Source organism: Scyliorhinus torazame, chromosome 1 (assembly GCF_047496885.1).
Source record: "Scyliorhinus torazame isolate Kashiwa2021f chromosome 1, sScyTor2.1, whole genome shotgun sequence".
Classification (NCBI taxonomy): domain Eukaryota; kingdom Metazoa; phylum Chordata; class Chondrichthyes; order Carcharhiniformes; family Scyliorhinidae; genus Scyliorhinus; species Scyliorhinus torazame.
In genome coordinates, this window is record NC_092707.1 from 16,395,838 (window position 1) to 16,412,426 (window position 16,589).

At 45.4% G+C, this 16,589-nt stretch overlaps 1 protein-coding gene across 2 annotated transcripts in view; it reads left to right on the forward strand.

Annotated features, from left to right (window-relative positions):
* Positions 1-16,589, forward strand: part of trmt2a (tRNA methyltransferase 2 homolog A) — a 41,039-nt gene extending 24,450 nt beyond the window's left edge. For both annotated transcript variants that reach the window (XM_072470260.1, XM_072470220.1), the window contains 7 exons: positions 4,650-4,765; positions 6,447-6,558; positions 9,309-9,431; positions 13,745-13,820; positions 14,140-14,256; positions 14,394-14,490; positions 16,140-16,589. In XM_072470260.1, the coding sequence (XP_072326361.1) occupies positions 4,650-4,765; positions 6,447-6,558; positions 9,309-9,431; positions 13,745-13,820; positions 14,140-14,256; positions 14,394-14,490; positions 16,140-16,266 (768 nt within the window). In that variant the 3' untranslated portion in view covers positions 16,267-16,589. The remainder of the gene's footprint in view (positions 1-4,649; positions 4,766-6,446; positions 6,559-9,308; positions 9,432-13,744; positions 13,821-14,139; positions 14,257-14,393; positions 14,491-16,139) is intronic.

Below are 16,589 nucleotides of genomic sequence, written 5' to 3' on the forward strand. Positions count from 1 at the left end.
GGCTCACAGCTCTTTGTCCCATTCATACCATCACTGGGTAAAATAACTTAATTTCAAAGCGATTCCACAAAACCTATGCGCTGGGATTGGCATTGACTGCAGTTCTAAAGCATGAACATAGAATAGTACAGCACAGTACAGGCCCTTCAGCCCACAATGTTGTGCCGACCATTTATCCTAATCTAAGATCAATCTAACCTACACCCCTTCAATTTACTGCTGTCCATGTGCCTGTCTCAAGAGTCGTTTAAATGTCCCTAATGACTCTGACTCCACCACCTCTGCTGGCAGTGCATTCCAAACACCCACCACTCTCTGTGTAAAGAACCTACCTCTGACATCTCCCCTATACCTTCCTCCAATCACCTTATAATTATGTCCCCTCGTGACAGCCATTTCCACCCTGGGGAAAAGTCTCTGGCTATCCACTCTATCCATGCCTCTCATCACCTTGTATACCTCTATCAAGTCACCTCTCTTCCTTCTTCGCTCCAGTGAGAAAAGCCCTAGCTCCCTCAACCTTTCTTCATAAGACATGTCCTCCAGTCCAGGCAGCATCCTGGTAAATCTCCTCTGTACCCTCTCCAAAGCATCCACTTCCTTTCTATAATGAGGCGACCAGAACTGGACACAATATTCCAAGTGTGGTCTAACTAGAGTTTTATAAAGCGGCAGCAAAACCTCGCGGCTCTTAAACTCAATTTCCCTGTTAATGAAAGCCAACATACCATATGCCTTCTTAACAACCCTATCAACCTGGGTGGCAACTTTGCGAGATCTACGTGGACCCCAAGATCCCTCTGTTCCTCCATACTTCCAAGAATCCTGCCTTTAACCCTGTATTCAGCATTCAATTTCAACCTTCCAAAATGAATCACTTCACATTCATCAAGGTTGAACTCCATCTGCCACTTCTCAGCCCAGCTCTGCATCCTGTCAATGTCCTGCTGTAACCTGCAGCAACTCTCAACACTATCTGCAACTCCCCCAACCTTCGCGTCATCGGCAAACTTACTAACCCACCCTTCCACTTACTCATCCAAGTCATTTATAAAAACCACAAAGAGCAGAGGTCCCAGAACAGATCCTTGCGGGACACCGACCACCAGGCAGAATACTTTCCATCCACTACCACTCGCTGTCTTCTTTCGGCCAGCCAATTCTGTATCCAGACAGCCAAATTTCCCTGTATCCCATACCCCCTAACTTTCTGAATGAGCCTACCATGGGGAACCTTGTCAAATGCCTTAATGAAATCCATATACACCACATCCACTGCCCGACCTTCACAAATGTGTCTCGTCACATTCTCAAAGAATTCAATGAGGCCTGTGAGGCACGACCTGCCCCTCACGAAGCCATGCTGACTATCTTTAATCAAACTATGTTTTTCTAAATAATCATAAATCCTATCTCTCAGAATCCTTTCCAATATTTTGCTCACCACAGACGTAAGACTGATGGGTCTGTAATTCCCAGGGATTTCCCTATTCCCTTTCTTGAACAGGGGAACAACATTTGCCTCCCTCCAATCATCCGGTACTACTCCAGTGCAGAGTGAGGACGCAAAGAACATCGCCAACGGCGCAGCAATCTTCTCCCTCGCTTCCCGTAGTAAGCTTGGATATATCCCGTCAGGCCCGGGGGACTTATCTATCCTGATGCTTTTCAAAATTTCCAGCACATCCTCCTTAATATCAACCTGTTCGAGAGGGCAACAAGGTCCCTCTCTCTAGTGAATACTGAAGCAAAGTATTCATTTAGGGCCTCCCCCATCTCCTCAGACTCTAGGCACAAGTTCCCTCCACTATCCCTGATCGGCCCTACTCTCGATCATCCTCTTATTCTCACATAAGTGTAGAACGCCTTGGGGTTTTCCCTAATCCTTCCCGCCAGGGCTTTTTCATGCCCCCTTCTAGCTCTCCTCGGTCCATTTTTGAGTTCCTTCCTGGATACCTTGTAACCCTCTACAGCCAAGTCAGATCCTTGCTTCCATTGAAATGCTCTCCCACCGAGACATCTGACACCTGGCCTGGTTCTATCCTTCCTCACAGACTTGCTGCATACTATTTCTGCCTGTTCAACAGCTATCCTATCCTTTGATCCATAGCCCTGGTCTCATCCCCTGCCAAACTAGTTTAAACCCTCCCAAAGAGCTCTAGCAAACCTCCCACCCAGGATATTGGTGCCCCTCCAGTTTAGGTGCAATCCATCCTTCATGTACAGGTCCCACCTTCCCCAGAAGATATCCCAATGATCCATATATCTGAAGCCTTCCCTCCTGCACCAGCCCTGTAGCCACGTGTTCAGCTTCACTCGCTCTCTGTTCCTTGCCTCACTTGCCTGTGGCACTGGTACCAATCCTGAGATCACTACTCTGCTTGTCCTGCTCTTTAGCTTCCAACCTAACTCTCTAAAATCACTTTTTAGATCCTCATCCCTTTTCTTAGCTATGTCGTTGGTGCCTATGTGCACCACGACTTCTGGTTGCTCCCCCTCCCCCTTAAGAATCCTGTAGACTCGATACGAGACATCCCTGGCCCTGGCACCTGGGAGGCAACATACCTTCCGGGAGTCTCGCTCATGACCACAGACCCCTAACTATTGAGTCTCCTATCACTATTGCTTTTCTATTCTCCCCCCTTCCCCTCTGAGCCCCAGAGCCAGACTCAGTGCCAGAGACCTGGCCGCTAGGGCCTTCCCCCGGTAGGTCATCCCAACAGCATCTAAAACGGTATACTTGTTTTGAAGGGGAACGGCCATGAGGGATCCCTGCACTGTCTGCCCGTTGGTTTTCCTTCCCCTGACTGTAACCCAGCTATTCTTGTCCTGTACCTTGGGTGTGGCTACCTCCCCGTAAATCTTCTCTATCACCCCCTCTGCCTCCCGGATGATCCGAAGTTCATCCAGCTCCAGTTCCCTAACACGGTCTCTGAGGAACTGGAGTTGGGTACACTTCCCGCAGGTGTAGTCAGCGGGGACACAGCTGGTATCCCTCACTACCCACATCCTACAGGAGGAGCATGCTACTGTCCTAGCCTCCATCCCCTCTGATCTTACAGAATGTAGCTGTCCTGTGGACCAACTGGAACTCCGCCCTCCGACTCTGCTCCCAGTCAGCTGCACTCTCTGTAAACTCCTGGCTCCAATAAAGCACTGGAACAAAAGATAGAAAATTGTTCGTAGCTGCACTTACAGCAACTGCAGATAACTCGAGAACATGAAACCTCTGTTTTCTATTATCGGCAAATTTATTATTGGTTGATTTTTGTATACTACAGTGAAATTACTTGTTACATTTATCTAGTTGAATTTTAACACTTGGAGGAGAGGCCATCAGTTGTCAAGGTAGATCCAAGTCAAACGTTTCGGCTATTGAGTTTATTTTACCCCTCAATACTCTGTACAGTCTTTTTAAAATGGAAATCCTAGAGTATAAATTTTAAGTGATACTTGCGAGCCGTTTACAAATATTAACATGTTTGGATGACGACTGTGAGAGATCAAGTATGAGGTTTGCAACATTTAAACTTAAAAAAAACAACATTTTATTAACGCATTTATGATTTAAATACAAATGTGCACATAGTTCAGTGCGCAACACATCCCTCCAACCCCCTTGTTCCCACCTACTCTAAACACAAAGTAGCCTAACCCCTCCCTACTACTGCTACTACCTCTACTCTCTCTCTCTCTCTCCCCGCCCCCCCCCACCCCCCAGAATCGCATCTGCTGACTAGTTTTCTCCAAAGAAGTCGATAAACGGTTGCCACCTCCGGACAAACCCTAACGTTGATCCTCTCGGGGCGAACTTAATTTTCTCAAGTCTGAGAAACCGAGCCATGTCATTAGCCCAAACCCCTGATTTGGGGGGCTTCGAGTCCCTCCACGCTAATAAGCTCCATCTCCGGGCTACCAAGGAGGCAACGGCCAGAACGTCAGCCTCTCTCGCCCCCTGGACTCCCGGATCTTCCAACACTCCAAAAATCGCCACCTCTGGACTCGGCGCCACCCTTGTTTTTAGTACCGTGAACATGACATCCGCAAATCCCTGCCAGTAAACATTTAAACTTTTAAGAGTAAATTGCATACTCAAACATATTTCCAGGTATCTTTGAAAGTGTGAATTTGGAATGGCACGGTGGTGCAATGGTTAGCACTGCTGCCTCATGGCGTCAAGGACCCGGGTTCAATCCCAGCCCCGGGTCACCGTCCATGTGGAGTTTGCACATTCTCACCGTGTCTGCGTGGGCCTCACCCCCACAACCCAAAGATCTGCACGGTAGGTGGATTGGCCGCACTAATTTGCCTTTTTAAAAAAGAAAGTGCGCATTCCAATTCTGTTTCTTCCCCTTGTGCCTTCCTCTGACGTTCCTCTCCTTAATCATGACCTGCCCCAGGTTCAGTTGCTCTGAGCAGACTTGAGTGGAGAGGGGAGGGAGAAGGCATCTTGCTCCTCACCTCTCCACAGTGGCTTCTTGTGATTCAGAGATTTCTGACATGGAACTGCATGTATTCTCTGCAATTATACATTAAAAAAAAAAAATTTTTAGAGTTTCATTTTTGTTGATTCTTGTTGTCTTGTTTTTATTTCCCCTGTTGCTTGATGAGTTTCTGTGTCTTTTAATTTCCTTCCCCACTATTTATAGAAAGTAACCAAACCAGAACTCAAAGAACTGCAAGCTGAATTAGCCAAATATTTCACAGAAGGTGATGGGAAGGATTGTGGAGTGACCTCACTTTACTTTGCTGAAGAAGGTCAAAGGTAAGGAATTATCCAGATTTGGAAAGTCCCATTTAGTGCCAATTTCACTTCCAGCTGGGCAGCATGGTGGCACAGTGGTTAGCACTACTGCATCACGGCGGCGTGGACCCGAGTTTGATCCCGGCCCCGGGTCACTGTGTGGAGTTTGCACATTCTCCCCGTGTCTGTGCGGGTCTCACCCCCACAACCTAAGATGTGTAGCGTAGGCGGATTGGCCACGCTAAATTACCCCTTAAGTGGGGGAAAAAGAATTGGGTACTCTAAATTTATATTGTAAAGTATCACTTCCAGATTGTTGATTGCCTGACTCCACCCACTCACGCTCCTCCTTTTGTACCATCAAATCGCAGAAGTAAAGGTGGAAAGAAAAACAGGAGAGGAGCTAAAGATCAATTTTCCAAGGCAGTTAACAAATGAAAAACTCAGTCAGTTCAATATCACAGAATTATACAACAGTGCAGCACAGGGGAAGTCCCTTTGGCCCATCAAGCATATGTTGGCTCTTTCGAAGAACAATCCAGTTGGTCCCACCTGCGTTTTCCATTATATGCTCTGTCAGCAGGGTAAAAGGCTCCAAGTACAGGTAACACTGCTATGACGTAATAGCCCATCCCTCCGGTTTTAAAACATTACACCCTCCAACTTCCTGATGTGCTGCCCTTGGGGCGATCGACCTCTATAAAACAGCTGCTTTTCACAACACTTTGGTGGAGGAGTGTTTAAATTTCTTGGGCATCTCAGGATTATATCAGTGCAAACTTTACCAATGCTATCCCTTTTAAATAATCTACCTAAGTTGATCATATTGAAACCCTGTGTCATTGTGTTAATAATTCTGATTCTCCAGGAATTACGCGTTCTGTCTCTTGGAACCTACCCTCGGATCTCTAAGATTTATATCATTCTGGTCTTCCTTTTTTGTACCCTTACCATAGCCTTGGTATCCCTCACAATCTGCAGGTCGAAAAGCAGCACATAACAGAACTAAAGACATTTCGACTATAGTAAATTGTGCAGTTCCTTAGTACTTTGCTTGGGTGGCTTTGACAAGTTAAATTTATTAAACCCCAATCATATGATAGACTTTAGAACATAGTTAGAACTGACACTTTAGAGCTTTACTGAGGAAGTGCTGTATTATCTGAGGTGCTGTATTTCCGTTGAGTCATTAAAATAAGATCCCACAATACTATTTGAGGCAACAGAGTTCTGGGAGTGTGCTGACCAATATTTATCCTCCGACAACATCACCAGAAAGAGTAGTAAGGGCGTGGAATGCCCTGCCTGCAGCAGTAGTGGACTCGCCAACACTAAGGGCATTCAAATGGTCATTGGATTGACATATGGACGATAAGGGAATAGTGTAGATGGACTTTAGAGTGGTTTCACAGGTCGGCGCAACATCGAGGGCCGAAGGTCCTGTACTGCGCTGTTATGTTCTATGTTCTAATTATCCAATTATTCAGTAATTTTCTGTTTGCGGGACCTGTCCACATGGTCACATTTAAAGGTGCTTTGGTACATCCCCAAGTGTTAAGTACTGTGGAAATATAAGTTCTTCTTTCTAAAATGTGTCAGTTGTCAAAATCTCTAATTCAAATTACTTTTTCAAAATTGCAGCCAAAGCTTTGGAGGCAAACAATCAGTACAGAATCTAAGGTTTTGTTTTGAACACTTCCAGAAAAACTCCCAACTTGGAAGACTTGCCTTTGGACCACGTGACTGGGGATAAGTACATATATGAAGAGCTCCTCGGACTTAAATTCCGGATTTCACCTCATGCATTTTTCCAGGTGAAATTGATTACCAATATTTATGAGATTATATAATAATCTTTATTAGTGTCACAAGTGGGCTTACATTAACATTGCAATGAAGTTACTGTGAAAGGTACCTAGTCGCCACACTGCGGCGCCTATTCGGGTGCACAGAGGGAGAATTCAGAATGTCCAGTTCACCTCACAGCACGTCTTTCAGGTCTTGTGGGAGGAAACCGGAGCACTTAGAGGAGACCCACACAGACTCCGCACAGACAGTGACCCAAGCTGGGAATCGAACCTGGGTCCCTGGCACTGTGAAGCAACAGTGCTAACCACTGTGCGACCATGCCACCGATGAGATTATATTTATTTTGTTTGAGCATGTAGTGCTGGCAAATGGGCACATACCATTGTAGGTTCTTGCATGAACATCAAGCATTCCTAGTTTAGGTAGCATAGCTAAATGGATAGCTCTACTCTGTTTCAACAGGAACGCTGGCCCCATCCATCCTACCCGGAGCAAATCTGGTTATTCCGTATCTGGGTCCACACAGAGGCCCCCTCCTCTCCCCTGTGTCTCCTCCACTGCCCCCAGATCCTCAGTGCCGCCGTCACCACCGAACTTGTGTATCGTGCCGGGGAGAACGGCAGCGGAGCCGTGACAAGTGCCCCTAGACTGGTGCCTCTACACGACGCCGCCTCCATCATCCATTTCCTAATCATGGCCACATTGGCCGTGCCAAAGTGTAGTTGAACGTAACCTTTTTCCTTTCTCTCGGGCGCCATGCTCCCAATGTTCAGCCACATTTGTTAATAATAATCTTTATTGTCACAAGTAGACTTAGATTTACATTGCAATGAAGTTACTGTTAAAAGCCCCTAGTCACCACACTCCGGCGCCTGTTTGGGTACACAGAGGGAGAATTCAGAATGTCCAAATTACCTAACAGCATCTGCTGGATTCTCCGTCCCGCCGCGCCAGATTTCTGGTTCAGCACACCGGCAGGATGCTCTGTATCGCCGGCTGGTCAATGGGGTTTCCCATTGTGGGGCAGCCCCATGCCATCGGGAAAGCCTCAGGCTGCCGGCAAAACGGAGAATCCAGCCCCACGTCTTTTGGGACTTGTGGGAGGAAACGAGCACCCGGAGGGAACCCATGCAGACACCGGGAGTACGTGCAGACTCCGCCCAGTCAGTGACCTAAGAATACGGGACGAGAACCCAAACAATTTTTTTTAAATTTGTAAAACTGTGGAAGGGACACTTCACCCAAGAAGTGATGACTGACCATAGAACATAGAACATAGAAAATACAGCACAGAACAGGCCCTTCGGCCCACGATGTTGTGCCGAACCTTTGTCCTAGATTAATCATAGATTATCATTGAATCTACAGTGCAGAAGGAGGCCATTCGGCCCCCTGAGTCTGCACCAGCTCTTGGAAAGAGCACCCTACCCAAACTCAACACCTCCACCCAACACCAAGGGCAATTTGGACATTAAGGGCAATTTATCATTGGCCAATTCACCTAACCCGCACATCTTTGGACTGTGGGAGGAAACCGGAGCACCCGGAGGAAACCCACGCAGACACGGGGAGGACGTGCAGACTCCGCACAGACAATGACCCAAGCCGGAATCGAACCTGGGACCATGGATCTGTGAAGCAATTGTGCTATCCACAATGCTACCGTGCTGCCCTTAAGAACAAATAAATCTACACTATATCATTTTCCCGTAATCCCATGTCATAAACCAATAGTCATTTGTTTTATGATAAAACAAATTTTAAACGCAGAATTAACCACATTAACATCAAAGAAATAGCTTTACAATTAACAGTTAAACAATTCTTAAACACAAGGAAAAACTTAAATTTACACTCTGTACCTTATACTAACTCCAACTAAGCAACCCAGTAGAGTTAAAATGCCACTTATAAATAAAGTTAACAAGACATGTTTACATGCTTAGTTGTGTAGAGACTTTTGGGGAGAGTTCCTTTTAAGAGCCGATCCAGTAAACTTCAACCTAACAGCATTTGGCAAAACTGCTGTTCAACTTCAAATCCGGTAACCAAATGCAAAACTACAGGCAGACCTGGCTCCTCCCATAAATTACAACATCTGTATCCCACTAAGTTCCTGACCTGCTTAGCTAGGACTAAACATCACTCCCTCATAAATCATCTACACTCCAGGGAATCTACAGCAATCAAACACCGTTCCATTAGTCCTTTATCTGTAACAAAGTTAGTGGCTAAAATCAATGTTATCTCATAATCAGTATTATCTCATTCTTTTACGACTCAATTACAGCTGTGGCGGACATAGTCTGGGTACCTTAGCCAAGGTTCTTTAATAATATTACTGTAACAAATTTCGGTCTTAACTTAGGCTTTTAAAAGATATAAAATATAATATATAACATTCTCTACATTCACCGCACATTGCATAGAGAAGATGGATAGTGCCTCCCCACTGGTGTTTAATATAAAATATTTTTTATTCCTCTTTTTCACATTTTCTCCTGAATTTACACCCAACAATAATCAGTATCGAATCTCCCCACTGGTGTTTACTGGGGTCCAGGTATCTCCACATATCAGAAAAGAGAAAACTATAGAATGTTTTTACCTGACTGAAAACAGGTTTAATTGTGACCTAGAAGCAGATTGATACCACATTGCATATCTTTTGTTTGATTAAGGTGGGGGTGGGTGGGGGGGGTTGTTTTGCGTTGGTACCTTCTTAACCTGATCAATTAAATATTATTGCATTTAGATCAATACCCAGGCTGCAGAGGTGCTTTATTCAGCAGTTGGAGACTGGGCCAATCTTAACAAAGATAGTATTGTGATGGACGTTTGCTGTGGCACAGGAACTATTGGGCTTTCCCTCGCAAAGGTAAATTAAAAGTTTTGTTTTGAGAAACCTGGTTGAAGAGCCAATAAGGGTTCACTGACACTGACATTTAGGGAAGTGCAGGTTTAAAAAAAATTAAAGTATCCAATTCTTTTTTCCCCCACTGAATGGGCAATTTAGCATGGCCAATCCACCTATCCTGCACATCTTTGGGCTGTTGGGGTGAGACGCACGCAGACACGGGGAGAATATGTAAACTCCACACGGACAGTGACCTGGGGCCGGGGTCGAACCTGGGTCCTCAGCGCTGTGAGGCAGCAGTGCTAACCACTTGGTAGGGTGCTCTTTCCAAGAGTCGGTGCAGACTCGATGGGTTGAATGGCCTCCTTCTGCACTGTAAATTCTATGATAATCTATGCCATCCATGAATGACTTTTTTCCATGCCTAAGCATCCTTTGCTGTTTTATCTCTAATTGTCACTTGCCTAAAGCAACGCTGGAAAGGAAATTGGTAGATGACTTTTGTATTTACGGCATTGGATTCAGGCTGGAAATATTGTTCTTCATGAGTGTTCTCTCCAAAGTCAGGCCCAACCCACAGCACTGTGATTTCCACACAGGTGGCGCATGGAGGCATGTCCCAAATCTATCCCAGCTGGAACAATTACCTGCTCCATGCAGTGGGCACCAATCTGGTTCACACCGACCATCCAACCAACCAGGCCCCACCCAGGAAGTCAAGTTGCTGTAGCAAAATACACTTTTACATTCATTTTGTAGTCTGGAGCTATGGATAGCAATGGGAGAGGCTCCAACTTTCTTTCCATCACCTGGCTGACCAGGAAACTCTCCCACTCTTACTGTCTGTCACAAGCGTGTATTAGCAGGATTGGCTAGTTGTGTTTGGCTGTTATGCATATCCAAGGCCATCCATGTCCATATGTGGGACTTGGACCTGGAGTTTCTGGTTCAGAGACAGGGATGCTGCTACTGTGCCACAAGACTTCTGTGGTCTTTTTAACTATGTGGACTGGATTTGAACCCGCCATGTGTTGTCTACCCCATGGGCAGTGGCATGGCAGAGTCCGAGAATTTGCAAACTTTCTTTAAATACTTTCCAAGGTGCTTCATAGCGTTATAAAGCACATTTTATACTGATCTGCATAATGAAAATGGAGGGGACATTAGGGCAGATGATCAACTGTTTGATCGAAGAAGGATGTTTCAAAAGAGCGTTTTCAAAGGACGAAAGGGAGGGAATTCCTGAGCGTAGTTACTAATGGTGGAAAGGTGATTTCAGTCTTCGTGACAAAGGGGTGGAGGAGATGGGAGAGGGGTCCAAGAAGACTGCTTGCAGTAGAGAAGGACCTGGGAGCTACCTTTGCATTCTGCTCCTGGAATAATGAGTGGCTTTGGAAGATGAGGAGGACCTGATTGTACTTTTGTTGTCTAACGGTGAATGGCTAGATGTTGTATATGGTCAAGTCTATGTCCTTTGGAGTTAAAGGAGAAAGGAGGAGAGATTTCTGGTTTTAATGTTGGTGAGTGTATCAAAGATGGTGGGGTTGTGGTTGAACAGATTAGTAGCTGCAGAAATTAAGCTGTGGATAGAGTGCCAAGGACAAGACGGTTAGGATTTTGAAAGCACCGTTGTAAGTAAATTAAGAGAGTTTCTACAGGTGAACAGAGAAGGAAGTGGGGTTGGCTGGGGAAATGTGAGGTTTGGGAGGTGTTGAATGGAGAGTGATACAGGAAAGAACATGGTCTGATCTATTTTATGATGGGAGCAGCAAGGCCACATGAGATGACGATAAAGGAGCTGGCAGTGAATGTGTTCAATTTACATGGGGAGAGAGTGATTACAGGGGGATAAAGAGATTAGTAAACACAGAATGGAACATGATGAATTGTCGTGGAGGTTGAAATCACAGAGGACAAGAATCCACTTGGTGCCGATGCTGAGGGAGGAAAGCAATGAAGATGTCACAGTGAGAATTTGTTTTTTAAAGTATATTTCAGCTTTTACATTTTTACAAACAGCGTAACAAAACCACAAGAATGAGGCAGCACAGCAAGCATAAAAAGGTTCAGCATACATGAATACAGAGGGGGCACAGGAGAGCAGCAGTATAACTAGCTCGATACAATAATTAGACATCACCTCATGCCTCTATAAGCCCAACCAGAGAAAAGGGGAGAAATAGGATGCGACCATGAAAGCATGGTGAACCCCCACCCAGCGATTACTCGCAATTGCCACGAGAGTTCAGGATGAAATTTTCACACCATGTTTGGATGCGCATCATTAGACATCTCCCTCAACTCCAGCAGCCCCAGGGACACCAATGACACACAGCCACCTCCTGTCCTCTGAGATCAGACCCATCTGCACCCATGCAGGAACCAATCATGGATTCTTCATACCCCCCCAAACGGAAATATGCGGCGAAAATATGCAAGAGCCCCCAGTTCTAAAAGGGTGTTGTATATATATCACACAACGCAACATAACCAAGTCTCAGGCCCAGCAGCGAACCAACATTATTGCACACATTTATACAGAGGACCAGCAGTGAACTGTTCGGATTATGATCAGTGCCATCAACACCTCCCAAGAAAACCAAAAGGAAGGAGAACTAGGAGTGGATCACAGGACCCCACCATGGGTTTGTATTTCCCCAGTGCACGCCCCTCGCTCATTCATGGGGAAGGGAGAATCTGCTCATTTAAAGAAGAAAGCCTCCTGAGCATTTGGGAGGCAACAGGATATCAACCAAAGTACAGGACTCGGTGTCCGTCCCCCCCCCCCCCCCCCCCCCCCCATAGGGAAGAAGCAAAGCCTCTCAGGCTGTCCCTAATAAGTGACTTTGAGAAGGGACATCCCAAGCTCCAGGAGCAACAGGATATCAGCCACAGCACTGGACCTGGCCTAGCCCAGCACACACTGACACAGGAATTACTACTCCCAGGACCTCCTGCACCTCGCCAATCACACCCAGGGCAGGTCCAGTGCTGTGGCTGATATCCTGTTGCTCCTGGAGCTTGGGATGAGACTTGCACCCCGGAGCCGAGATCCTCATCTACAAGAGCATTGTCAGTGGCGGCCATCATCCTAATGCACACAGCTCTGCTGGGCAAAAGCCTGCTCAGCAGCAACAACGCCACTGCAAGCCTGGCTTCACCACAGCCAACACTGACCGTCATAGTCCAACCAGGACTCACTACGAATTAACTTGGCTCCTCGTTGCAAAAGTCCAATCAGGATCATCCATCCCAAATAAAAGACAACTATGAAATGTGCACTGGGATAAAATAAAGGATTAAAAAGATAGGCAGAGCCAGGGTGACACGGTGGCGCAGTGGTTAGCACTGCTGCCTCATTGCGCCGAGGACCCTAGGGCTGGTTTAGCACATGTGGCTAAACAGCTGGCTTGTAATGCAGAACAATGCCAGCTGTGCGGGTTCAAATCCTGTACCGGCCTCCGCGAACAGGCGCCGTAATGTGGCGACTAGGGGCTTTTCACAGTAACTTCATTGAAGCCTACTTGTGACAATCTATTATTATTAGGTTTGATCCCGACCCCGGGTCACTGTGTGGAGTTTGCACATTCTCCCCATGTCTGCGTGGGTGTCTCAACCCAAAAAGATGTGCAGGGTAGGTGGATTGGCCACACTAAATTGCCCCTTAATTAATATTAAATTTGGGTACTCTAAATCTATTTTTAAAAAAGCAACAAAAAAACGACTAGCAGAGCCAGAGTCGTGAAAACGTGGCCACTCCTGTGCTCACATCATGTAACCCATCCCCCCATAACTTTTTATGATCATTGGATAGAATAGAGGACGAGGATTTTAAATGAAATGTGAGGTGGATCAAGGCGAGATGCTCAAAGGAGTGAGATGTGACTGAGAGAGACACGCTGCCACCATAACTGACTTCTGGACATAGCCCAACAGAGAATACCTGAGCAGAGGCGTCGGAGTTTAGCGCGAAACAGTGCAGCTACATTTTAGGCTCCAACCATTTCTATTTTTAATTGTTCCTATTAAGGGGTAATTTAGCGTGGCCAATCCACCTACCATGCAAATCTTTGGGTTGTGGGGGTGAGACCCACACAGACACATGGAGAATGTGGAAACCACACGGACGGTCACCCTGGGCCAGGATCAAACCCGGGTCCTCAGCGCTGTGAGGCAGCAGTGCTAACCATGCCGCCCCATGCTCCAGCCATTTCTGACGTTACTGGAAATCAACTGAACTAAAATTGAAGCAGTAGAATAATACAAAAGATGCTGAAATTAGGGTTGGATGTTTTGATAATTATGATTAACATTTTTTTTATCTTGCTGATCAGGGTGTGAAGAAAGTTATTGGAATTGAAATGTGCCAGGAAGCTATTGAAGACGCTAAAGTGAATGCAGAATTAAATGGTTAGTTCTTATCAACCCCCAGAACTGAATTGTTCTGCATTACAAGTCAGCTGTTTAGCCCACTGCGCTAAACCAAGCCCCTCTCTTGGTGTTTGATGGAAACCTTGCTGGGGTTGCTTGAAATTGTCCTTGGTGACCTGACTTGAAATAGTCTGATTTTTAAAATGTTCTCTGTTTCTGTTTATTTTATCGGAATGTCTTAATGAAGAATTCACACAAGTTCTATTTTCCTATTCAAGGCTTGCAGAAAACGTACTGATCTAAATAACTGTCTTCGCATTTCAATCTAACTTCAGTTTAATTTTTTGCTTCCATCCAGGTCTGTCCAATGTGGAATTCTTGTGTGGGAAAGCTGAAGATCTCTTTCCCACTGTAATTAATTCGGTAACGTCGCAAAATCTAGTCGCCATTGTGGATCCACCAAGGGCAGGACTGCGTAAGAACCATTTTAAAACTGAGCACGGCCTTATTGAATGTTGCCCGTCCGGGATTGCAGATGTTTACTTTTTCTCTTGCTGAGCGTACAATATTTTATTAACATTTTGACATTTAATTTTTTTTTTTGACTTGCAGATTCCAGAGTTGTTTTAGCAATAAGAAGAGCGGAGCACCTGAAAACTCTGATTTATGTTGCTTGCAATGCCCGAGCAGCTATGAACAATTTTGTTGAGTAAGTATATATGTTAGTTGGAACTGCACCACTAGTTTTCACTTGTGATCAGGCGCAATGCTGATGATGTGAGACGAGGCATCACCTCGCATTTCTCTCGTGTGACTTCCTCATCATGAATGTGTCACAGGAGTGAGCAGTCTTGAGGTATACCAGTCGCATCTGCTGGTGTGAAGCACCATATTTTGACAGGGCTGTGTTCAGAAACATTTCAGGAGCTGCCCTATGTAGATTTGGAGATGCTCAAGACCACAGAAAATAGGAACAGGAGTAGGTCATTGGGCCCATAGAGCCTGCTCCGCCATTCAATGTGATCGTGGCTGATCCTCCATCTCGATATCAACTCCAGCTCTCTCTCTCCCCCCACCCCCGGTTGCCTCGATGCTTTTAGTGTTTAGAAAGCTACTTCTTTCTTAAATACATTTAAGGGGGAGCACGGTAGCATAGTGGTTAGCACATTTGCTTCACAGCTCCAGGTTCCCAGGTTCGATTCCTGGCTTGGGTCACTGTCTGTGCGGAGTCCGCACGTTCTCCCCGTGTCGGCGTGGGTTTCCTCCAGGTGCTCCGGTTTCCTCCCAGTCTAAAGATGTGCAGGTTAGGTGGATTGGCCATGATAAATTGCCCTTAGTGTTCAAAAAGTTTGGGTTGGGTTACTGGGATAGGGTGGGGGTGTGGGCTTAGGTAGGGTGCTCTTTCCAAGTGCCGGTGCAGACTCGATGGGCCGAATAGCCTCCTTCTGCACTGTAAATTCTATTGATAAACAGGATGATTAAGAAGCTTGGGATTAGGTAATTGAATATGCTTCCCAACAAGTGAAGTGTGCAATGAATGGGGAAATGTACACCACAAATTACAATACACTGCATCTGCAGTATCGTGTCAGTTTTGGTCTCCTTATTTGAGGAAGGATGTGGTGGCATTGGAAGCAGTGCAGAGGAGGTTCACCAGATTGATTCTGGGACTGATTCCGGGAATGAAGGGTTGGACATATGAGGAGGGATTAAGCAGTTTGGCCTGATACTCGCTGGAGTTTAGAAGGATGAGAGGGGATCTGAACGAAGTACATAAATTGCTAAAAGGGATTAATAAAGTGAACGTGGACCAAATGTTCCCCCTTGTGGGGCAATCTAGGACGAGAGGTCACATACAGGTTGAGAGGCAATAGATTTCGAACTGAGATGAGGAGGCACTACTTCTCGCAGAGGGAGATGAATTTGTGGAACTCGCTGCCTATAGTGGGGTGGAATCTGAATTATTAAATATTTTCAAGAAAGAGATGGATATGGGAACAGGTGTGGAGATGGATTTGAGAGCAGGAAGAGATCGACCATGATTTGATTGAAAGGCGGAGCAGGCTCGAAAGGGCTGAATTGTCGACTTCTGTTCCTCATTCCGATGTAATTAACGGGATTAGAAAATTTACATTATCTATGTTCTTTTGACCAATGCTCAACTAATCAATTGTGGAGATGCAGCTTAAATTTGAATTGCGCTTAGTTTAAAATTAACCCAATTTTCAACAGGAGCATTGGATTGGGCGGGGGGGGGGAAGGGAGGTTTTCATACACACATTACTGATTTTGAATATATGGTATCCTCATTCCTTGTTAAGGAAACAGACTAACTTATTTTCTCCCCTTTTGCTATAGCCTTTGTCGTGCCCCATCTCATAGAGTGAAGGGATCTCCTTTTCGTCCAGTTAAAGCCATGGCTGTTGATCTTTTCCCACACACAAAGTACTTTGAACTGTTAATATTGTTTGAGAGAGTGGAATAAACTCACACTCCAGAACTTTCTGGGGCATATAATGATAGTAAATTTGCAAATAACCAGGTGTTTAAAAACATTATTACTGGAAATGCTACCTTGAAGATCACATTTTCATATACCATGTATAGTCTTCTTCAGCCTGTAACTATTTCTTGTGTATAATGTCAAATACAATTTTGTCTTTGTGTAATGTTTGTTATTTTTGTATTTTAACCAAGTCTGTGCTACAGTCATGAAGAAAACAAGGACTTCAATCTGAATGGTACATGTATTTTGTATATGTTACCAACGTGTATGAATTTGTTGAACTAATTAAAATGTGGTCAGTA